Below are 26,081 nucleotides of genomic sequence, written 5' to 3' on the forward strand. Positions count from 1 at the left end.
TGTAACGTTGGTTAAAGGATACATTTGCTGCACATTTAATGTATTTTCTTTGAACTAAGTTTCATAAACTCACGTTTAAATGTTATAGCTTTTTGCCCATGGTGTTCTTAAACTTTTATATCTACGTAACACCAGTTAGTCTATTAAATAATCAAAACAACAAAAAATTCCATTTTCTTCAGTCTTATTTTTATGATATTCATTCATGGTAGAGTTTGAGGACCCAAAAATTACTATCGTTAGGAGCAAATTGCCTTTTATGGCATCAGAATATAAATAAGCAAAAATTCTATTGGTGGAAAATCCTAAGAGCCAAAGCAATTTTCAAAAAGAAAAAAAAGTTGGGGAATTTACACAACCTGATTTGAAGACAATGAAACTACAGGAAACAAGACAGTGTGGTACTGGTGCGAGGATAGACATGTAGATCGATACAACAGAATAGCCTAGAAATATATCTAGATATAGATGTCAACTGATTTTTTACAGAGGTGTCGAGGCAATTCAATAAAAAATTCTCTTTAACAAATGGTACTGAAACAACTGAATACCCATTTGGGAAAAAATGAACTTATTTGTAGATGAAAAGCAGGTCAGCGGTGGCCTGGGGACAGGGACAGAGGTTGGACTGCAAAAGGGCTATCTTAGGCTGGGTTTTCTAGAGAAACAAAACCAGTAAAACATATAAATATATGCATAGAGAGAGAGTTATATCAAGGAAATGGCTCATGAGGTTTTAGAGGGTGCACATCTCCAGTTTGTGAGTCAGGATAGAGGCTTCTCCTGATTCATATAGCCACAGGGGCTGGCGAAGCCAGGGTAGACGGGTCAAAGAGCAGGGCTTTTCTCACAGGCTGTGGAGATCGATGAATCCCAAGATTGCTAGGCAAAACCAAAGGTAAGGTGCTAGCTCAAGCACCAAGAACCGGAAGTCAGATCAACAGGAGCCAGCTGCAGGATCCATCATGAGTAAAAAGGCCCCCTGCCTTGCCAGAATGTCCGCTTATATTCAACGCAGGCCACAAGCCCAAGGAAACTCCCTTTCAACTGATTGGCTACTCACAGCAGATCCCATCATGGGGGTGATCACATATCAAATCTCAACAGGGAAGTAAGTGATCACGACATTACACAACTGCCAAAACACTGAGAATCATGGCCCAGCCAAGCTGACACACAATCTTAACCATCACAAGGGCAGAAAGAGTCTTTTGGGGGTGATGAAAATATTCTGTATCTTGATTATAGTAGTGGCTTTGCAGGTGTATACAACTGTCAAAAAATCTTTTGTCACCTCCAAAAGAGTCACTGAATTCTATACTTTAAATATGATGAGGTTTATTGTACATAAGCTATACTTCCATAAAGTTGATTTTTAAAAGTAGGAATCCGGATGACCACTTTCGTCCTTTTGAGTCCGTTGTTGTGGTTATTACGTCAATTCATCTCATGGAGGGCTTCTCTCATTTTTGCAGACCCTCTGTCATACAGGATGTCCTTTTCTAGCAATTGGTCTTTTCTTATGACACGTCCAAAGTAAGTGAGCTGAAATCTCATCATCCTCCCTTCCAAAGAGCATTCTGGTTGTATTTCTTCTAAGACAGATTTGTTCATTCTTCTGGGAGTCCACACTATAGTCAATATTCTTTGTCAACATCACAATTCAAGTGCATCAATAATTCTTCTGTCTTCCTTTTTCACTGTCCACGTTTTCATGCATATGAGGCGATTATAAAGACCATGGCTTAGGTCAGGCACACCTTTGTCAACACAGTAACATCTTTGCTTTTTCTAACTTTAAAGAGATCTTTTGTAGCAGATTTGTCCAATGCAAAATATAGCTTAATTTATTAATAATCACTCCCAAAGTAACTAGTCCATTTGGGAACATTAAACAAGTTTGAAAAGATGACTTAGTTACTATAAGAAGAATTTGGTTGGCTTTTTAAATAATTTAAATCGGGACTATTAGAATCTGGACCAGGATGCTGAAGTGTGTTATAGCATCTACTTCTCTGAAGATAAAGCAATAGCATAAAACATTACACTGCTTACTCAATTGCCCTATTACAAAACAAAAAAGACTGAGATGACCTTTGGAAACCTATTCTAACTCTGTAGAATTAAACAAAGGATGTAAAAATTAATCCACCTAGATTTTTACTAATGTACCATTGAGTAAACCAAAGTAACTTATTAACTCTGGACAAGGTTATAGTTCATTGATTAAAGTTCTGCCATGTTATTATATTCAACATAATTTTTAACTTTCTACAATAAAAATTGAGTCTTGGGTTTTGCCTCCATCTAGTGGACATACTGATCTTTTTCGTAATTAAAAGATACGTGATCTTTTTCGTAATTAAAACTATCGTCTGCTGTTTACTTTTAGTTTTTTGGAATAAACAAAAAGTAAAGAAAAATGGTGACCATAGTTCATAGATAGAGCAGTATCTTCTCTGCTTATTTTTATTGATAATTTATTCCCAAAAGGATTTGAGGTTGTTTACAACTGAAGACATGTATGCAATAACTGGAAATAAAAAATTAAAAACCATGTAGGAGAAAGAAGCAAATAAACCATTTAATATACACACAGTTACCGCAATTGATGATTCAATTTGCTCCAAGCTTTTTGGTATTGAAGAAAAAAGATAATAATTGCATAATTCTTCAGTAATTGGCCAAGCAAACCACATTGTTATCAGTTATGAGTAAGAATCTTTTTCCAAACTAGTATTTTCTAACTTAGATATGCTTATTTTGGTATAATTTTATAAAGGCACAGCAAACATGCAGTAAAGTTCAGAAGTCTTGATGAAGTCTTCAAAGCGAACACTATACAGATCAAGATATAGAACATAAGCAGCACCTCTAACACCTTCTGTGTTGTCCCTCTCAGTATTTGTTCAAAGGTAGCCAGTATTCTAGCTTCTACCACCTTGGTTCAGCTTTGTCTACACAAATGGAACCATTTATTATTTGCAATTTTGTGTTTAGCTTTTTTCACTCAACTTTACTGCCTGTGAGATTCACTTTTTTTTTTAGTGTAACAGGGGTTTGTTCTTTTTCATTGCTGTATTCTGTTATATGAACATACAACAATTTATATATATGTTGTATTGTTGATCAACCTTTGGACTGCTTCCAGTTTAGGGCTTTACGAACATTGCCATGAACATTCCATTATATGGGTTTTGGTGTATATATTATACATTCCTTTTTTTTTTTTTTTGAATATAGGCCTAGGAATAGAACCTCTGGGTCATTTGTTGTTGTTGTTAGCTGCCCTTGAAATCAGCCCCAATTCATGACAACCCCATCACAACGGGACAAAATGCTGTCCAGTCCTGCACCATCCCCGTGATTAGTTGCAGATCAGACTGTTGTGATCCATAGGGTTTTCAGTGTCTGAATTTTCACAAGTAGATCACCAGGCTTTTCTTCTGAGGTGCTGCTGGGAGGACTCAAAACTCCATCCTTTTGGTTAGTAGCCAAGAATGTGTTGGTTTGCACCACCCAGTGATCCCTAGTATATGCTTTCAAAAATTCTTAATGGATTCCCATTGGCTTCATGATGAAATCCAAAATGCCTTATCATGGCTAGTAAAGCCCATCATGATCTGATCCCAGCTTCTGCTCTGCTGGTCCCACCATAGCCCCTTCATTTGCTTATACTGATAAATTGGCCATTCCTTGAGGGTCCCCTTGCTTTTCCACACCTCTGTGCTTCAGCTCATATTGCTTCTGTCCTCATCTTAAAATATGCTCCACCCCACTCCAATAAACTTAACTCAATAGGTCATCTCCCCCATTCAGTCTTCCCATATATCACCCCCTTTAGAGTGCTGTCTACTTCTTTTATCATCCCTGCATGGAACCTTGTGCATATTTTTATTAGGACAGCTGTTTACTTTATTGAATTTATTTGTTTACATACTACACTGAACTTATATACTAAGCTCATATTACACAGGGCTTACAGGCTGAAAGGTAAGCTCTACAAAGTCAAGGAAGTGACTTATTAGTCTTAAATTACAGGCACCTAGCACAATGCCTGGCACAGAGTAGGCACTCCAAATACTTGTCAAGTGAATGAATAAATGTGAGTCAGTCGATAATGTATAGAAATTTTTTGGATAGAGGTCTGGAAGAGTGCTGTAAAAACCTGTTGCTGTCTAGTTGATCTCAACTCATAAATGACCCTGTAGGATAGAGGAGCACTGCCCCCATAGGGCTTCCAATGAGCAGCTGGTGGATTTGAACTGCCGACCTTTTGGTTAGCAGCTGAACTCTTAACCACTGTGCCACCAGGGCTCCAGAAGTGCTGCAGAGACCTAGTAATTCCCTTTGTATTTCCTCTAATGTCTACTGTTGTCATTTGCACATAAAAGCATTTGGGGTAAGGCAGAACGAACACTGGACTGGTGCTTGGGAACATTAGACCTAGGTTAAAAATCTGGCTTCTACCAATAACAAGAGAAATACACAAACAAAACAAACCCTGGCTCGGAGCAGCTGGATGGGTGGTCCTCACCTAACAACCAAAAAAACCCAGCACCATCGAGTCGATTCTGACTCATAGTAACCCTATAAGGACAGAGTAGAACTGCCCATAGATTTTCCAAGAAGTACCTTCTGGATTTGAATTGCCAACCCTTTGGTTAGCAGCCGTAGCACTTAACCACTACTCCACCAGGGTCTCTAAACTGGAGGTAATTCTCTGGAGGAAGTAAAACAGAGGGCTTCTGGACTGGGGGGTAGAAAGCACAATTGAGAGCAGCACTGCCCTATTGAAACAAAGGAATTTCATGGAAATTTACAGTCCTCATCTCATACTCATTCTCTAGAGTTCTGGTGGCCAGACTTACACCCTCCAGCAGGGAAACAGGAAGAGTCACCCCATGAAGCATCAGACCAATTCAAAGAGATAGACCTTAAAGTGCAGATGTCAGGGGTTCCTCAACTGACCAGCTCAGACAGATCCGTCATCAGCGAAACCCCCAGTCTGTGCGTAAGCCCCACCCCTATACAAAGAAATTCCAATCAGATACATATCACTCCACTCCTAGGTAGGCGGAAGACAGTGAAGGATCACCTGAATATTAAGAAAAGCTACTAAGAAGGAGATCAAAACAAAAAGGAACAGGTAACTTGGAAGAAGCAGTAATTATGCATGGAGGAAAAAAAGTTGGAAATATATTGTTAATATCTTCAAAGAGATAAAAGAAGATATTACATCCATGATATCTAACTAAGATGTTATATAAAAATGAATATTCAGAGAGCTCTGAGAAGTGAAAACATGGTAGCAGAAGTGAAAAATAGAGTGTTTGGAAAATAATGTTGAGGAGATCTCCCAAAAATAGTGCAAAAAGACAGAGACATAAAATAAGAAAATAATAGCTTTGAAAATTAGAGGACAAAGCAGGACATCTAACATCCAAATAACAGGAGTCCCAGAATGAACACAGAAAAAAAAAAAACTAATCTCAATGAAATAATTCAGAAAAATTCTTTGAAATGAAGGACATGAGTTTCTAGATTGAAAGAATCTACCGAGCGTGCAGCACAATGGTTGAGAAACAGACCCATATCAAGATGTAGCATCATGAAATTTCAGAACAACAAGGACAAAGAGAATATCCTGAGTTTCTAAAAAGAAAAAAAAAGTCCTTATACAAGGGATCACAAGTGGAATCGCAGCAGACTTCTCTATGGTAACATTGGAATCCATGAAACAATGGTGCAGTGATTTTAAAATTCTGAGGAAAATTTATTTCCAATCTAGAATTCTTGATTCAGCCAAACCTCTACTCTAGTAGGGAGTAAAATAAATACTTTAGACCTGCAATGACTTGGACAATTTACTTTCCATACACTCTTTCTCAAGAAGTTACTGGAGATACCAAAAACCAAACCAAACCCATTGCCATCGAGTCAATTGTGACTCATAGTGACCCTGTAGGGCAGAGCTGAACAGCCGCATAGAGTTTCCAAGGAGCACCTGATGCGTCAGAACTGCTGACCTTTTGGTTAGCAGCCGTAGCACTTAACCACTACACCACCAGGGTTTCCTGGAGATATATTCCACCAAATAAGGGAGTAAGCCAAGAGGAAAAAGAAAAAGAGAGATGGGATCCAGAAAATAAGTGAGCCAATACAGAATGACTGAGAAAATCTCTAGCATGATAGCAAAGGGGAATCTCTAGACAACAGCTGTGTAACAACAGGCCTAGACAGCAATCAGTTCTGACTAGAGTAGATCAAAAAGCTCTGAAACGGACATTTTCAAGAAGATGAGATGGATAGAATTCCTCATGTGTTTGAACATATTAAGAGATCTAACAAGGAAGAACAGTTTAAAGATTAATTAGTGATAACCCCCCCTGAAAAAAAAAAAACCTCATTGCCATCAAGTCAATTCTGACTCATAGCGACCCTATAGGACAGAGTAGAACTGCCCCATATGGTTTCCAAAGAGCAGCTGGTGGATTCAAACTGCTGACCTTTTGGTTAGCAGCTGAGCTCTTAACCACTGAGCCACCAGGGCTCCAATTGGTGATAAAAAAAAATAAGAACATTAAAAACCAAACAAATTTAAAAAACAAGACAAATAAATATTAACATCCCACAAATAAAAAGTTTTGCTGGAAAGAAAAAGTGACTACAGCTCAGCTGTGACTAGAGTTTACACAGCCACAGCAATATAAACCTTAAATTTTGCTCTAACCAAATTTTAATTTATATTGGGAGGATTAGGGGACAGTAAGTACATGTGTGGTGGGGATCATGAAAGGGAGCTAAATCCTCCTTGTCCATATTTGGAAATCAACATACGAGGCCTAAAATTAAAGAACATAAACCCATTGTCCTAGAGTTGATTCCGACCCATAGTGTCCCTATAGGGTAGAGTCGAGCTGCCCCGTAGGGTTTCCAAGGCTGTAATCTTTACAGAACCAGACTGCCACATCTGTCTCTGCAACAGCAAACAGTGGGTTTGAACCACCAACCTTCAGGTTAGCAGCGGAACACTTTACCTATTGCACCACCAGGGCTCCTAAGAACATAAAAAGCAGCAATGTAAGCATTTGGCTGTATGGTTGTGAATACTATGTTATCAGACAGAAGAGGTAAAAGTGGTAGCCTCGGGTGGGTGAGATGGAAGCAGAGGGGAGACCCCTGTATTTGGTTATACAAGTCTTGGAGAACTATTTGGCTCTGTAAAATAATTCACGTTTAACTGTGAAGAAATTAACACCACAACGGAAACAAAAACAGAAAATCAACTCCCACAAAAAAAAAAAAAAAAAAAAACCTCTGTATTTTCCAACTTGCTGTTCAAAGCAAATTTTTCTAAAAGTTAATTTCCTCATGGATAAAATTAGTTATGCTGGGGATTGAAAAATATTGTAGATGTTAAAAGTGTTTGGAAACCACAAGAGTTGCTTGTTAATAACAATAGTAGCAACAATAGTAATAATTTACAATCCAAAATATAAACCAAAACCATAGAGTGATTCCGACTCCTAGTGACCCTATAGGACAGAGTGGGACTGCCCCATACGGTTTCCAAGGAGCGCCCAGTGGATTCTAACTGCCAGCCTTTTGGTTAGCAGCCCAACTCTTAACCTCTGTGCCACGGCGCGCCCATCCTAGAATGCAGAGAATCCTTGATATTCATTTACTCATTTACCTTCTGTGTGTAGCAGGGAGCTGAACACGACAGGTGTAACGGGGTGGGCAAACCAGCGACCGTTTATTGAGCTCATCTGTCCAGTACCTGCCCTCACTCCTACCTTTTCTGTTCCGGTGGACTAGCCTTCAGGCTTTGGGGCAGAACTTTTCTGGGTTGTGCCCTTACTAGCTTTGTGCTCCTTACTAGCTTTGTGGCTTCTGGCAATTTCCTTAGCCTTTCTGCATCTCAGTTTCCCTAGCTAGGTAAAGAAAGCCTCTCTTGTGCAGCTGGTGTGAGAAACAAACGAGAAATAGTGAAACGCCCTTTGCTTTGGGCAGCAGCTCGCTGCTCCTCACTTCAGCGTCCTCCTTGGTTTACCAGGCACCTGGGGCCTGGGAGAAGCAGCCAGCCGAGGGCGGCTGGGGCGGGGAAATTCCGCAGTCGCTATGGCAACCGGGACGCCAAGGCTCCAAGGCTGCAGGCCGCGCAGCTGAGAAGGCCAGAGGGCCGCGGAGACCCCAGAGGCATGCGGGGGGCGGAGGCGGTGGTGGTGACAGCGACGGCGGCGCCCGAGGCGGGCCGCGACGGGGAGCAGCCTGGGCAGCCGCCAGGGCTCGGGTGCGCGGCGCACGGGGAGCCTGGCAGTGGCGGCAAACAGTGTAAGTTCAGCACCTGCCGCGGCTTCTGCGGGGAGCGGGTGGCGTGGCGACCGGGTGAACGAGGAGCTGGGGAAGCCGGGATGGGACTGGCTGAAGTCCCGAAAGGTCTTTTTCTTGGCGGGGGGGGGGGAGTGGGGCGGGGATGCAGTTTTGGCAAAGACGGTGGTGAAGGTTCTATGGCAGAAAGCGTTCCCGCCCGTTTCTCCAAGCCTTCCTTCACTACAGGCTTCCTGAGCCCAGGGTCTGGGCAGTCACCTCCACCTTAATCGGTAGTGGCGTTGGACTGGAAGGAATTTTTTTTTTTTTTTTTAAAGTATACATACATGTATGTGCGAGTATTGTTAAAATGATCTTCATGTTTCAAGGCTGGCAGAATGTACATATCATTTTGTCAGTTCCTTCATTTTTATAGATCAAGAAAAGGGAAAGAAAGTGACTTGTCCAGGGTCACTCAGTCAGTGTTGGCAAAATGCTTAAAATACTTAAAACTCTCACCTCAGTTCATAACTTATTACCTAATCCTTTTAGAATATCACACCTTTGGGCAGTATTTTAACACAGTGCTGTTTCCTCCCTGCTTTTTCAAACACAAATACACACACATTCAAATAAATAATGGTAGTTCTGATCCACAAGTACAACCGACAGGGTTGTAGCTTGGTTCCGCGCCGGGTGATAGCGTTCAGCCATACTGTTTCATGAATTTACAGACATTTTCCAGCCCCTTGTGCCCTACAAGTCTTCAGTTGGTGCTAAGGAATGACGCTGATGAAAGTAACAGGCCAAGGAGGAACGCCAGCGGTTTCCAGCCCTTTCGCAGCGCCTCCTTGATTGCCTCCCCAGAGGGCAGCCTCGGGTTCTCAAGCTCCCCCTGCGCTCAGCCGGCCCCAGAAGGGAGGACTGGGCTGAGCGCCTCAGCTCCATGCTTGGCCGACCACACGCCCTCCACCTGAGACCTCATCAAGGAGGCAGAGAACCGCTGCTTCCCAGTGAAAGGGACTTGTACCCTCAGCATCAGCCCCAATATGACTGGTTATGATACCTCATTTTCTAATTATTACTATCAACAGCACAGACTTTCTTAGAGCAACTAAATTCAATATATTTCTGAGATTCCTTACTCATATTTAATATACTCTCTAGGAACTTTCCCATTGAAGGTGCTCGTATTTAAAGGTTCTTTACTTCTGTGGCTCTAGGACTAAAAGGTAGAATTAAACATTCACTCATCAGTTAAATAAATATTAACTCACTATGTGCCAGGCGTGGGGCAAAGTGCAGGGACATGAGTGATGAATTAAGACAGCTGTTCAAACTTCCAGGACCTCACAAAGCCCTGGTGAGGGTGTGCAAACATCCTGCCTCAGCCTCCTTGAGAACCTTTCTTTCAGGACTTCAGCCTAAGTAAAGGCAGGCTGGTCACATTCAATTTTCAAATATTTCTAATTATTGGAAAGGTCTTCAGCCTCCCTACAACTTCTATTCCCTACTCTCAGATATATACAGATGAAGTGTGGTCCTTTCCTATATAAACATCCTTGAATTCTATACAGGCAGCTATTTAAGGCTTTAAGGAACCCTGGTGGCGCAGTGGTTAGGTATTCCTCTGCTAACCGAAAAATGGGCCGTTCTAACCCACCAGCTTCTCCTAGGGAGAAAGATGTAGCAATTTGCTTCTTAAAGATTACAGCCTTGGAAACCCTATGGAGGAGTCCTACTCTGTCCTGTAGGGTTGCTATGAGTCGACATCAACTCAACAGCAACAGGTTTGGTTTTTTGTTTTATTTAAGCCTTTATATAAAGCCAAGTCCTTCACAGACTTTGTGTCCCCTTTAAAATGATCTCTAGCACCCTTCTTATGTTGGCTGGCAGCTTCCACTATTCTCCAGTTTATTAAATCAATGAACCCAGCATTCTAGGTGTGATCTGATTAGTGTAGTGTGATCTGAATATTATATTTCTATTCAATGGGTCCCAAATTACATTAGCTGTTTTGGTAGACACATGGTATTATCGACGCATATAACAAACATAGTCTATGACATCCTTGGTTTCTTTCTTTCCCCTTTCCTCAATTGAAGAGATTTTATCCAGGCTTTTTTTACCCTATATTTATGCAGTTAATTTGTTTGATCCATAATACAAGTCTTTACATTTATCCCCATCAATTTCATCCAGTGGATTTTAGTACTTCATTCAAATCTATAGAAGCAGCCGCTTTGACTCCTGATTCTGTCCTTCAGCAAGTTAACCATTCACCCAAGTTTGTGCCATTCACACATTTGGTGCTTTTGCTGGTGGTTCCTTTATCCAAATCGGTGATTTAGATGGCAATCCCAACAGGATCAAATAGACGCCCTCATCCTGTTTAAGCTGCTAATCAGCATATTTGCCATGGGCATTCAGCCTCCTGCAAACCTACTTTACTAAATACCTTGCTCAAATGCAAATATATGGTTGCTACATTTCCTTAATCTAGTCCTCTCAGAACCCTAGAGCTTTAGAAGAGTCAGGCAGGGTTGAGTTCTCTCTTTTTTTTTTTAATGACGACCTTTATGACTTCAGCAAGTTATTTTCTCATTTAAAAATAGGAATAATTATACCTGTCCATAGGATCATTGTGAGAAAGAGAAATAATATATGTAAGATTCTGGAGGATGGTAGCATTCAATAGACTGTAGCTGTTGGTATTAGCTCTCAACAAATGAAAGCAGTTTAGTCTGAACAGTCTTCTTAGCAGTTCTCCTCATTGCTTGTTCTCACAAGCCATCTGTTGAACTCAAAATGTTGGTGAAGATCAACCTCAAGCTGCTGTGTTATAGCTTGCAAAATTATCTTCCTTTCTCTTTTCCTTTCTTCCTTTTGGAGCAGAGGATATTTGTCCTTACTACTCTCTCTTTTTTCACAGTTCCTCAGACACTGTCATCTTAGTAATTTCCTCTATAAATTTTCTTAGCATCTGGGCTGAAATTTGTCAGGAGACTTGAACTTAGAGCAGGTGATCTCTTTCTCTCTACTGACGTGTTATAGGCTGTTCTTCCTAGTCAAGTTTGTTAAGTCCTTTTCTGCCTGGAGATCATGATTTAACAGGAAAAGATTAAACCAAAGTTAGGCGTGAATGGTGCTGGCCCTACCTTTCATTCATATGACTCCTAACTTTTGGAAAATAAGAATGAAACCCAGAAAGTATCTCATTCTGCCTTGTCCAAGTCTGAGGATGTGTTTGGGTCTTCATGCCCAGGAATGACCCAGGGCTTTCACCCCATTTGGGCCAGTTCAGACTCAAGTCAAATTGATTCATTTGCGCTCATTATTGATTAGTCTGGGAAAGGTGAGACAGCCACTGAGTCTTAGTGGGTTTAAAATAAAATCAGCGTTGCAGACTTATAAATGTCAGGGAACTAGAAGTTCAATCTTGGTATTCAAAAACTTAACTCGAGGAGCCATAGAAAACCCAAACAATCAAAAGATTTAGTTATTTAAGATTCTATTTAGAATAGTTTTTTCTCAGAGCTCTAATTTAACAGTGCTCAGTTCTACCTGAACACAAATTTAGTGAACACCTGCTATCATGCCAAGCTCTATTCCAGGACTATGATAAACTGAACAGACAACATCTCTGCTCTTATGGAGTTTATGGTCTATTAGGGGAGATAGATATTAAACTAATAGCAACACAAATAACTAAATATAAATGAAATGAAGTTGTGTGCCATTTTAATAAATGGCATGAAAGAGGAGAGGAGGGTACTATGAGAAAAAAACAGCCAGGGAGATATGTCTAGATTGGGGAGACAGGGAAAGTTTCCCCAAAGAATTGACATTTAAGCCAAAACCTGAAAATTGAGAGAAGTTACCCAGGCAAAAAATTAGGAGAAAAGCAAAGGGAACAGCATGGGTGAAGACATAGAGGTGGGAATGGACAGAAAGGCAGAAGGCAGGAGCTCAGAGGGAGAAAAGCTAACAGGAGAGAGTGGAGAGGCAGATGGGGTCAGATGGTGCAGAACTGTCTTGTTCCCCTGGGGCTCTGTCCTCTGGAGTAATCAGAAGTGTAACTAGTTAGAACAAACAATCCGGTCTTCGACTGTAGCAGTAATATCTGATAGGGCCGGGTTTAGAGGCTAGGAAAGTTATGTACCTGTAAGTGTTTCACTACTGCAATCAATTTTAATCTTTTAAAAATGATGGTTAAATAACGATGAGGCTGTTTTATGTTGTATAACTGGATTGTAAACTCCACACGCACCTCTCATTTATTTGTATGTCACCTGCACCTAGCTAAGTGCCTGGCACTGAGTAGGTCTTCAAATAAGAATTCATTGAATAAATGAATGAAAGGTATCTTAAGACTAACTGAAGAAAATGCCATATATTTAGTCATAATACCTAGAAGAAGTATCTGAAACTTAAAAGTTCAGAAATTATATGAAAGGGTAAGGTCCTATTGCCAGAACCAAAGAACCACGAGTTACGATGAAAGGGATCTTTCCAAGACAAAGCCTTCAGGTAAATTGTCTGCTGTTTGCATGGAATTCTGTGTCTTTAAAAAAAAATATTCAAGTAGGTGTAATGGCTAGAGGTTGGGCAGAATTTATGATAAGTGACCAATTTTGTTAATGTCTTTACAGGGAAGAAATTCTTGTATTGTGAGCCACATAAGAGAATTAAGGAAGTGCTGGAAGAAGAACTTTATATTAAGAGAGATGAATGTCACATCAAAAATCCACCTGCAGGTAATGAACTGTGTTGGTGAAATAAATATGAAATTGCCTATTTGATGGCAGGGTGCTTATCTTATTTATTAAAAATTGTGATTATTAAAAGAAAAACGGGTTCTTGGGAAACTCTGGAGCTATTTTATAATTATTTTGCCTGTGTCCAAATAAACCATTACGTTTAGGGAAAAAATGAGCTAGATGTCAGTGCCTGCATTTCTGTCCCACTGTTTTGGTGGTATTATTTCACTTAATAATAAGACGTTTCTCTAAGTGCCTGCAAAGCACGATAGCTTCTTCAGTCTTTATCAATGTAGGCAGGACCAAGAACAGAGTTTCCTACTTTAATTCATTAGACTTATCTGGGAACTTATTTAAAACAGACTCTCAGGCTCCATGCTGAATTCTGGAGCCCAAGAATTTCCATTTCTAACAAGTTCCTAGGTAATGGTGATGCTGCTGGTCTTGGGACCACACTTTATGAATTACTGACCTAGAACCATCTGTCATTTAAATAGGTCAAATCATACAAGGATTTCATCCCACATACAAATTGTGTATGAGTTTTATGGTCTGGGGCATTAAAATCTCTCATTCATTGTTCATGTGAGAAAAGATATGCTCTAGAAGCCCCAGGATCCCTCACAGATATTACTTTGAAACTACTTCTTGTTGGCGGCTGCCAATGAAGAGATTCCAACTCATGGTGACCATTTGTAAAACAGCATGACATATTACCAGGTCCTGTGTTATCCTCACGATCATTGGTATGTTTGAGCCCATTGTTGCAGCTATCCATCTCAGGGAGTGTTTCCCCTATTTTTGCTGATCGTCTCCTTATTTTCACCGATCCTCTACTTTACCCAAAATGAAAAGATGTCCTTCTCCTTATTTTCGTGGTTCTTTCTCAGCGATTACTAGATGCATATTTTACACTCTTCAAACCAGGCTTTTATTGCACGCCTCTTGGGTACTAGCAGCTGCTGTATGAAATAAAAGAACTGTAAGACGCAATTGCTGTGCTCAGGGAACTGGACATTTTTCTGGGGAGGAGAGTTGAACAATGTGCAGGTAAGGCCTGAATTCACCAAGGATTCCTACGAGCAAAAGCTGCAGGCCCAGAAATGTATCATTTCAGATTCTATAATGTATATGCTCACTTAACACTTCAGAATCAACCATTGAAGTGTCTTTTGGGCCTTCTCATGTAAACTACTCGTACAAAGGGAAAGATGAGCAAAATGGCCCCTTTTGTTCACAGTATCTGAAAGGAATGTTTTGAAGTCTAGTTTGGACTCTATAAATGGATGCAGAATGATCTATTCAATTGCTGTAGTCAAACCCAGCCTCTATGTACTGTTTCTATGGTGGTTAAAAAAAGTCTATACGGTGCTGTTATATTTGCTTACAAAGACCACATCAAAGCTAATTTACACACTAGCTGTGTGTTGCATTATTCTTATCGGGTACATTTGATTATGAGATAGTCTAAGTGAATAGGAAATATTGTTTGGTTTATAAAAATTTCTTTTTTCAAGCTATCTTTTCAAATATCCTTCATGTAAAATTGATGAAAGGACCCCTGATGATGCAGTGGTTACGTGCTCATCTGCTAACAAAAAGGTTGGTGATTTGAACCCACCAGTTGCTCTGCAGAAAAAAGATGTGGCAAGTCTGCTTCTGTAAAGATTACAGCCTTAGAAACCCTATGGGGAAGTTCTACTCAGTCCTATTGGGTGACTATGAGACAAAATTGACTTGAAGGCAACAGGTTTTTTTTTTTTCAAATGGATGAATGCCTGGGTTGCATTTTTATAACATCCACCAGAGGTCGCACAGAGGTGCTATTTCATCCTAGAAAAATCTTTCAAAGCTGAGAACAGATTCTGTAAGGTTAGGTCTTAAAGAGCTCTGCTTATAAGGTCACTATGAGTTAGAATTGACTTGACAAAAAACAGGTTTGGTTTTGGTTTGGCTGATAGAAAACAAAGCTGCGCTTCTTTTCCTCCTCTTCCTCCTTCATCTTCTTTTTTTTCTTTTTTGTGATTAGAAGCCCTATATCCATGGCCAGAACAGGGAACTAACACCTGGATAGGGTGCCACACTCTTCCAGTCTAGTATCAGATTGGTGGCACCCTAGGTGAGCCCTTGGACCTCCTAGTTCAGGGTTGTCAACATGGTGCAAGTTTTGGCTTCCCTCCCTAGGAAAATCCACCTTGTCACATACATCTAACATTCCACATACATATATATCTTAGGGGCATGCATGGTGCCCACAGGAGCTCCCATACTCAAAACTCTTCAATGGCTTCTTATTAAAAATTTTATTCTCATATGGCCTGCTCACCTCTTTAAACATATCCCTTTGTACTTCCCTACTCCACTGTAGTCATATAGTTTTCTTGATGTTCTGGAACATGTCAAACCTATTTCCACCTGTGGTGCAATGGATCATTTTATTTGGCTTTTCTTGTCATGGTCTTGTAACCTCCATCAAATGGATGGGTGGGACTATACAAATGAGGTGCTATGGCCCACCAAAGAGATTGGAGAGTTTGCTAATAATGCAAGTAAGGTACATGGCACCCTGTGGGGGTGGAGCCATGCAAATAAAGTATATGGAACCCTAACAAAGAGATTGGTCAGTTTTGCCATCCCACTAGGCTTAAAATGAGCCATCCCAGAGGCAGACGGGGGGACCTCGCTACCACCAAGAAAGAAGAGCCGAGAGCAGAGTGCATCCTTTGGATGGGATCCCCACGCTGAGAACCTCCTAGACTCAAGAGACAGGGAGCTGTAACACCAAAGACAACATAAGACGACGAGAAGCAGTCGCAAGCATGGCAGAGAACCGGCAGCAGCAGAACCAGAAAACCAGCAGGAGACAGCGCGGTGGGTTTCCCAGCCCACGGAACGAAAGCTGAGCAACTTCGGGCAGCAGGTGTACTAGTGGAGTGGGATGCCTCTGGGCACTTATCGGTGGAGCTAAAGAGTTTTGTAAACACTTGCTCAAGGAGGGCAGAGGTCAGGCCAGTGCAAGAGGGCCAAGAGGCTGAGGGCCCCAGGACTAGGGAGAGACCTGCCTATGCGCGTAGCCGAAAAGCTTTCCCGACCGAAGAACTGTATCCTGAGTCATTCCTGGTCCTGAATTGTAATGTGTTACTTCCCTATAAACCCCATAAATGTGAGTATGGTCTGTGAGTTCTGTGTGGCCATTGCAATGAATTATCGAACCCAGCAGAGAAGTAGAGTGCTGTGGGAGGGACAGTTTCTGCCAGAATTGGTGAAAAGGCTGGAGAGAGGAGGTATGTTTGACCTTGGTCTCACAGGAATCAGCTTTGGGCTATGAATGCTGATAATGATTCTCTCACCTTGTGAAGTCAGAGGAGGTCAGACACCCCCACCACACCATTTTTATACCACCTTAGGACCTTCCACCTGAACCATCGCACGTCTTCCTCCCTCTTTCCTCAGGTTTCAGTTCAAATGTCACCTACTCAGAGAAACTTTTTCTCTACCAGGTTAAAATAGCAACCACCCCCCTAGTCACCCTCAACTCCCTTATACTGCTTTCTTCTTTCTGTCACTATCTGGAATTATATATGTATTTGCATACATGTTTATTAACTATCTTTTCCGCTAAAATGTAAGCTACTTGAGGCCAGGGACTTTATTTTGCTTGTAGCAAATCCTCACAAATAGGTATTAAGATTCCCATTAAGAATCACATGAGTAACTGGGATTTTTGAGAGGTTTATAACTTGTCAAAGTTTAGGTATTAAGTAAGTGGCAGAACTGCGTTTCAAATCAAGGTCTGGCCCCAAAGCCCACTGACTTTCTATTCACTACTGTGTCTCCAGTGATATATTATTGACTAAATCCAGTGGGTGCTGTTCTATCCTTGGGTGACTTGAGATTTCTGCAGCATTTGACCTAGTGGATGATTCTCCCTTTAAACCTCATTCCTTTCTCAACTTCTTGATATTAACCTATCCTGTGCTCCTCTTACTCTTCTGGATATTCTTTCTCATCCTCCTTCACGGGCCTTTTTTACTTACTCACCTCCCTTAAATATTGGTGTTTACCAGGGTCTTAGCACCATCTTCTAATGTTGTTCCATGACCTCTCCCTGGATTGTCTCATCTGCTCCCATAGTTTCCACAGTCACCTCATTCAGATGGCTTTGAAATCTGTGTCTCTGGGCTAAACTTATCCTCCTGGATGTCCCAAAACACTCAGGATCAACATGTTCAAAATAAACTCATACCTCTCTCCACTTACTTGTTCCTCTGTATCACCCATCCAAATGAATGGCATGGCCTAGTTTCCAAGCTCCATCCCTACTGCCATGACCTTCATCTAATCAGGATGTGAGGGCTGTTTTAATTCAGCTCGAGTTCCCAACCTGTGGACTCACTTGCCAGGTTCATCTTGTGCTTATTTGCTCTGCACTCAGATTTTTTAAAATATCTGAACCAATTGTCAACATTAAAAAATAAGATGTTTTTACATATACCTCTAGATTTCTTGATGCTGTTAGAGAGGGGGTAAAGGAAGATCTGACAACCCCATGTCTACATTTGTATCTGGCAACAGTTACTGGAGTTGGGTTATGCTGACCCATCCATTCCAGTGTTCACCATTGCACATCAAGGTCTCCACTCAAGTCAGTGAGAGGATATTATAAGCTATTTGATATTTACATTCTCTTCTCATGGTAAAAATAGGAAGTATTATTTCTGGTATCTATACTTGCATCAAAAGTGGAAAAACAGAAGAATGTTGTTGTCTCTGTTCCATTGAGTCGATTCCGACTTATAGCTACTCTATCGTACAGAGCAGAACTGCTCCACAGGGTTTCCTAGGCTGTAATCTCTGCAGGAGAAGATCGCCAAGTCTTTTCTCCCATGGAGTGGCTGGTGGGTTCAAATCACCGATCTTTCTGTTGGCAGTGGAGCACTTAACCATTGCACCACTAGGGCTCTTACAAAAAGACTGAGAGAGCCAATTATCTCTTACTGTCAGCCTCCTTTATTTACTTATATTACCTACCTCGTCTCTCTCTATATGTATTTGAATTTCTGACTTTAGATAAACACTAATGTCTTACTCATCTAGTGCTGCTATAACAGAAATACCACAAGTGGATGGCTTGAACAAAGAGAAATTTATTCTCTCACAGTCTGGGAGGCTAGAAGTCCATATTCAGGGTGCTAGCTCCAAGGGAAGGCTCTCTCTCTCTCTCAGCTCTGGGGGAAGGTCCTTGTCATCAATCTTCCCCTGATCCGGGAGCTTCTCAGTGCAGGAGCCCTGGGTCCAAAGGGTGTGCTCTGCTCCTGGTGCTTCTTTCATGGTGATATGAGGTCCTTAGCTCTCTGCTAGCTTCCCTTTTCTTTCATCTCTTGTAAGAGAAAAGGTGGTGCAGGCCACACCCCAGGGAAGCTCCTTTTACATTGGATCCGGGATATGACTTTAGCAAGGGTGTTACTATCCCACCCTAATCCTCTTTAACATAAAATTACAATAACAAAATGGAGGACAACCACACAAAACGGGGAATCATGGCTTAACCAAGTTGACACATATTTTGGGGGGACATAGTTCAATCCATGACAACTATATATGCATGTATTGGAACATATCTGTAGAGCTATGTATATATTGGTTGGATTTGTTTGAATTTTTAAAGACACAACCCCACAGGCTCTCATAACACTCAAACTAATTGAGGAAGGCAGGATTTCAATAAGAGTTCAGACTAGATTTGTCCTCAGCCATAAATAAAGCACAGAAATCCTGGGTCATGTGGCAAAGTGTGGATGAGCTTACTGAAGCGCTTGTATTATCTAATAGGAAGGGGATTTATAAAATAAAAAAAAAAAAAAGAGGGATTTGTCCTGAAGTTAAGCAACTTAAATTATAGAATGTTCTGTTTGTGACAGAGCTTATGATGATAATTATGGACATACCCAGAAACAGTGAAGTTAAATCCTCTGTGCTTTTTTCCTTCTCCTTTGGTCAAATGAAATTGGTAAAAGTCACCAGGAACAAAAGGATTCCAGGAGTTAGGCTTTATGGAGGTTCAGCAGAGTGAGCACTACATTTCATTTTGAATATTGTTGTATGGGTAGCAATAGATGCTATGTGGGGCCATCAACTGAATGAGCTATCCCACCTGTTCTTGTGGTTGTGTCATGATAGCAGTTGACAGACAAAGGCATAGATCAACATGAAAAGGTTGTGTAGTCCTCACAGTGGCCCAGGTGCCCCAGGGGATTGTTACTGTGCACCTTGTGCTTCGGGCTAGGGAATGGCATCAATGGAAACAGGAAAAATGGGCTGCCAGCCCTCTAAGCCTCCTTTCTCTGGGCTTTTGATTCTTTCTAGGCTCCTGATACAGAGGGATGTGAGCTCAATGAGAAGCACTGAATGCTGCGGGTGAGGTTAGATGGTGGGTAAGAGGTATCTCCCTATATAATGGTGATGATGATGATGGTGGGGGTGGTGATGATGATGATGATGGCTATCATTATGGAGTGCCTTTTTGGTGTGACAGTTTTTGTAAGTTATTTCTTTTAATTCTTACAACTACCCCGCGAGAAAAATGCTCTTATTCACATTCTGCAGATCCAGCAACTGAGGCTCAGAGAGGTACAGTGACTTGCTCGATGTCACATGGCAAGCAAGTGCAGTATCTGATACTTGAATGCAAGCTTGTCAGAAGCTAAAGTTCTTGCTCTTTGTCATTGGGTTATGCTGTCTCTAAAACATAGGATTATGTTTTCTGAGAAGAAAAAAAGATTTGATATTGTATCAGTAGCAAATGGTATTCTCTTTAGTAAAAAAGTTGTCACAGCCTTCACCAGGTTCAGCCTCAGTTTAGGTTCGGACTTGAGATAGAATAGGTTTCAGAGTCTTTACACATGAAAATGGAATTTGGGGGATCTTATGGAACTTTCTATTTATGAAAAATTTGGCTAACCTCATCATTCATATGGAAACCCTGGTGGTGTAGTGGTTAAGAGTTGGGCTATTAACCAAAAGGTTGGCAGTTCGATTCCACCAGTCACTCCTTGGAAACCCTATGGGCCAGTTCTGTTGTGTCCTGTGGGGTTGCTATGAGTTGGAATCAACTCGATGGCAGTGGGTTTGGATTTGGTTTTGATATCATTCATATAGTCTTAGTGATTCCGTGAAGATTTCTCCTTCCTTGCAACTTTTTAAAAAGGTAGGCTTGTGAGATGTTCATTATGGAACTAGTATAGTTATTTTACTGTTTATTTTAAAATTGTATCTACATTTCTAAGAATTTCTATAGAGGATTTTGTATAATTAAATTAGCATATCAGTTTAATGTTTTTGAATTGCAAGGGCTTTTCTATTTTTCTGGCTAAAATCTGCAGAGGTTACAGTAGTCATGAAAGATTTAATTAAAGATACTTACTAGCTTTCTCTTATATAACAGTTCCTTTTACAAGGAATTTCAAAAGTACCCTGCTAAATCCACTCATTTTTGTCTGAATCTTAATACATGGAAACTTAATTTTGAGACTTGTTTATTTAATACATTTGGTAAAGTTTTGAAAATGTGAAATGTTGCTGAGCAAGTGTGGGTGTGTTTGTTACTCATTTATTCAACAAAAATGCTTTGTGTACTTATAACACACAAGGAATATCCTGGACACCAAGAACGTGTCAAGGTAATCACAGAGCCTAAAGAAGCCCTGATGGAACAAAGGTTAAGTGCTCCACTGCTAACCAAAAGGTTGGCAGTTCAAATTCAGCCAGTGGCTTTATCAGATCTAAAGACCTGGTGATCTGCTCCCATAAAGATTACAGCCTAGAAAACCCTACAGGGCAGTTCTTCTCTGTCCAATGGGATCACTATGAGCTGAAATCAACTCAGTAGCGCCTAACTAACTAGAGGCCACCATACATAAATTAAAATTGCTTAAATATTTCTTCTTCTGGTCAAATCTCTGACCATGTTTACCTAAGGGAAGTTCAGATGATATGGCTCTAAACTAGATTTTCAAGCTCTAATGGTCATTGTTCCCTGTCCAAATGAGACAGTTGAATGGAACAAAAATATTTTTGAAGGGTGTGCTTACCTTCCCTGTAAGACCAGACTAGGCCCCCGTGGCTAAAATTTTTGACATAAAGTCATGGTTTAGTCACTTCAAAACTTAGGGTAAAGTCATATTAAAAAAGGCCTCTGAGTAGAAGAGACTGGGGACATGAGAAGGGAGAGAGAAAAAGGACCTCTGGAAGATTCGAGCCTTGGGAAAGGATTTAATTCCTTTCTCTTAGCTACTCTTTTGTACCTCTGCCCTTTTCCTTTTCAGGAAAGGGCATTGCCAACACTGAGGTCTCTGTCTCTGCCTCTCCCTTGTCTTTCTTCCTCCTCCTGGGATGCATGTACCCAGACTTAAGAGAGTTAAGTTTCTCTTAAAAGCAGCAGCTGCCTCAAAGGGCGTCCATTCTACTTCCTGGATCTCTTTATATCCTTAGTTAAATATACTATCTTCTATAACTTCTTCGTGCAAACATCGGATCAGATCAAAGTAGTAGTATTTTTCCAGTAGCCTCCATCTCTGAGTATAGTAAATATTTATTCACAACCACATTTTGCTTTGAGGTTTTTTTCATGTATTTCTGAACATCTACGTTTATACTTGCTATCTTCCCTATTAGTTGTAAAGTTCTAGTTATTCCTGTGATTGCATCAGAAAGAGCACAACTAAATGGCACTAGTACAATTCTTCTAATTTGGTGTGGTTTGTCAATATAACCTGCCTCCTGATTTTAAACTGCTTTCCATTTACCAGAACTTCCCGTAGCATGGAACAGGTCTAAATCTATTTCCTTGTCCTCTTACAAGGTGTCATGCACAATGGGTATTTAATAAATGTCTGTGGCCTCCTCAATTTAAGGGTATATTATCCAGAGACTAGAGATCAACACTTTTCTATCTCTAGTCAGGACAGAAGAAGAGAAAACTGGCTTCAACAGCGGGGTAAGATTTGGGTTAGATAGAAGAAACATCTTAAACTTTTTGAAGTCTTAACAGAGGGAGATTGGAGATTATGGAGTCTTCCTTGAAGGTCTTTAAAGAGAAGAGACTAATCTTGACAGATAGCTTTAGCTTCTCCGTTCAGGACTGGGGAGAGAGGGGCAAGTATTGGCATTTAACTTTGTGTGTTAGCTCAATGACTGTGCTTCTAAAAACTGCATCTGAGTCCATGCTTGGACAGGAAAATCATTGTCCCTGTAAAAATAACAGCTCCCACTTATTAAGTACAATGCACTTTATACCCATTTCACCCAAATCCGAAAAAAAACAAAAAACCCATTTGCCACCGAGTCGATCCTTACCCATGGCAACCCCATGTGTGTCAAAGTAGAACTGTACTCCATAGGGTTTTCAGTCACTGATTTTTTGCAAGTACATTGTCAAGCCTTTCTTCAGAGGTGCCTCTGGTTGGACTCAAATCAACAACCTTTTGGTTAGCAGGCACTCACATTAACTGTTTGCACTGCCCAGGGACTCCAATAATCCTTTAAGTTAGATATTATTACCCCCCATTTCAAAGATGAGAAAACTGAAACATAGTGGGTTAAATAACTTGCCCACAGTCACATAGCTGGTAATGGTGGAGCAGAAACCCAGATCTCAACTGTACTCATAATCATTACACCTTGTGAAAGGATCACATGTCAGCCTGGGTCTATAGAGGATATTTGGCATTAGAATTTACAGCCTTAGCTCAGTGGAATCCAGTCTTTCTGGAGCCATTGAGGCTGGATGAACCCCTGAAGCTATTGCCTGAAATAATCTTTAAAAATTTAAAACTTTAATCAAAACCATCCCCTGATGTCTTCTTTGAACCAAAACAATAGCTTATCTGCTTTGAGCATTGTGCTCTTTTAAAGAATTACCAATGTGAGATCAAACTGACAATGGCAATTCCAAAGGTTGATTGGCAAGCTTAGGGGGAGTGAATTTAAGATAATGGCGGTGGGAAAGTTTGGAAAACGATATTGAGAATGATAGAATGACTGAAGAATGTAATAAGTGTCACTGAATTGTACATGTTGAAATGGTGTATCTTTGGCTGGGTATACTTTCACCAAAATTAAAAAAAAAACTTAAAAAAAATACACAGTCTCAGAAATGGAGAAAACAATGGCACTAATTCACCACTTTTCTCGACTTGAGTAGCAGTTTTTTATACCAAATTTCACCAGACGCTTAATGACATTCTCAAAACCTAAACAAGTGACTTTAGGTGTGGGAGATAGCCCAGTGCAAATCATTACTAAAACAGAATTTATTGAACCAATAAAATTTCATTTTATGTACGTGAGATATCACTTTCCGAATATTTTGCTATAGTGTTGTAAATGTGGGCTCCAGTGATTTTGTTGTTTCTTTAAAGAATGAATTAAACAGCCTTTAGTTCAAGCTTTTGGAAGATTTTTGGATCCATTGGATGAATTAACATTGGGTTCTTAATCTTTGGAAATATTCACACTTCTACGAATTAAATCACAATCAGGGAAGGTTGAATGAAGTTTATATATTACCTATTATTTTTCCTAATCTGTCTGGGCTTTCTTATGTGTGTTTCTATGCTGACTTCATCTATATTTGTTTGGGGACAAGTTAATTTATCTAATAGTGCAGTACAGGTTTAATATGCACATAGAGAATTTTTTAATAAATGAACTGGAATAAAGGATTGAACAAATGGTAAAGACCTCAGGTGGCTTGGTTGATCAAACCAAATAAACTCTACCCAAAGGCTTGAAAAAATAATCACCAACCAAATCCTTTAAAAACACTTTATGCTAAATACAGAATATGCTAATAATCATCATATTACTTTTTGAAAATATTGACAGTGGCCCTGGAAGGGATTTGGAGCATTAAAAGGAACCTCCCTGTGGGAAGCTTGAAGCCAGGACTGCCAAGCAGAAACAGTTTATTGCCTCAAGCCAAGTACTATTCGAGGCACGGAGGACTGAGAAGTAAGACCCTGATATCCTTTACTTTCATCAAAGCCCCTGAGCTTACTGGGCAAGCAACAAAAGAGTGGCATCTACCTTTTTTAAAGATCTCAATCAAAATTCAATCATCCCTTTAAAAAATCATTGATATGAGACTAAATGGTCAATAATTACTTTAAAACAAAGATGAGAAGGTAAGGGGGCAGGGAAACTAGATTAATGGAAACAGAACAACCAGAATGAAAACAATGAGAATGTTCATTGTCAAGAAGGTAAGCAATGTCAGTGAATGTGTGTAGAAGTTGTTTAATGAGAACCTAAACTGCTATGTGAATCCTCACCAAAAACACGCACAAAAAAATAAGTAATAATAATTCTATTATTTAAAAAAAAAAAATCAATCATCCTTTGACTTGCATCTTCCAGTTTACTTTTAATTTAGCTGTAGTCATTGTGGAACTCAAACAGTAACAGTTCAACTAACCAATTTACCCCATGAATACAACAGAATTTTATACTCTGGGCAGTACTCATTACTTTTTTCTTTACGTTTAATCTACATAAGACTTTCTAGCACAGAGTTCAGCCCCAGTGGGGAGAAGTTCTATACTTCGGGGAGAAGTCCTTTCTTTGGGATGGGTGGCCTTCGTTTAACCAGCCGAAATGAGAAAAGGGAGGTGGAGGAATTAAGGAGAATAAAGCGAGTACTTTGCTTGGCTCCCTTAGTACCACCCTATTCTAGGCAAGAAGCCATCAGACTGGGGCTGGTGTAATGTTTCTCAACAGACGTAACGTTTGGAACAGCATATTACTTGTTCATAACAGTACGTTACTCATAGTCTGTGTCTGCCGGGAATATGTGTGGCAGGATTTGGGAAATGTAAGGGGTATTAATGTAAAGACACAAGGAACATCCAGAGTGTCTAGAGACAGTCCCACCTAATTTGTCAGTTCCCATTTATAGTAGGTAAATTCATCAATCCAGGAAAACTCACAAAGCAATTTATTTTAAAGATGGAAGTTTTCTAAATGCCATATGAGACTGACTTAAAGAAGAAATTTTTTTTTTTTTTAAAGAAGAAATTACCTTCTTTTGAATGAACTAGGAGACATACATGCCCAATAAATTACCCATTTTATCAGTTGGGGATATATGCTAAAATAAACCATTTGATTTCGACCATACATGTATTACTTACATTCATACAATTTAAAAGAGACTTGTTTTTGGTTCTATTCACTGCTGTCCATACACAATACCTTCCTAGCAGCCTCTAGACCTCTACCTCCAGCCCATATCAAGCTCTGACAGTGAACATATTACAATATCAGTTATTAACATATATATTAACTTCACCTCTGGAAGTTGCATTTTGCCAGGATATGAACTGCTACTATCTGCTATTCAAATCACAATTTATCGGTCTACCTGAAGCAGATTAAAAACTAAAAATTAGACATTTCTGTGGAACAGAATTTCAAATTCTGGGGGAATTCAGAATTTCTGGAGCCATTAAAGGTGCATGAACCCCCAAAACTATTGCCCTGAGATAATCTTTAAACCTTAAATCACATACATCCCCCAAAGTCTTCTTTAAACCAAACCACAGTTTAGCTTAATTAGTAAAGAATGTCTGCCTTGAGCATTGTGCTCTTTTAAAGAACTATCTATATGAGATCAAACTGACAACGGCAACTTGAAAAATAAGATAGGAATTTAGGGAGTAGTGAGTTTGTCAGTGGGTGAGGAACAATTCAGAAAATGAGGGTAAAAATGGTTTCATAACTTGAAGAATGTAATCCATGTCACTGAATTGTACATGTAATTGTTCATCAAATTTATTGAACTGGTGTATATTTTGCTGTGTATATTTTCAGCAATAATAAAAAAATGAATTAAACGCATTAGCCATTTCTCATCAATGATAAAGGGAAGATGCTAGGCAGGGAGATACCATAGATGAATAAAATCCACAGATAACTTAAAAAACTTGGTCAGTAGTAATTCATACACTATGG

At 40.0% G+C, this 26,081-nt stretch overlaps 1 protein-coding gene across 1 annotated transcript; it reads left to right on the top strand.

The window, feature by feature from the left end:
- Positions 1-8,204: 8,204 nt before the first annotated feature.
- On the top strand, positions 8,205-24,200 carry C7H11orf97 (chromosome 7 C11orf97 homolog). Its single transcript, XM_023554725.2, has 3 exons — positions 8,205-8,337; positions 12,966-13,070; positions 23,958-24,200. The coding sequence occupies exons 1-3, from the start codon at positions 8,205-8,207 to the stop codon at positions 24,197-24,199; spliced, it is 480 nt and encodes a 159-aa protein (XP_023410493.1). The 3' UTR covers position 24,200.
- The last annotated feature ends 1,881 nt before the right edge of the window (positions 24,201-26,081 follow it).

This window comes from Loxodonta africana, chromosome 7 (assembly GCF_030014295.1).
Source record: "Loxodonta africana isolate mLoxAfr1 chromosome 7, mLoxAfr1.hap2, whole genome shotgun sequence".
NCBI lineage: Eukaryota > Metazoa > Chordata > Mammalia > Proboscidea > Elephantidae > Loxodonta > Loxodonta africana.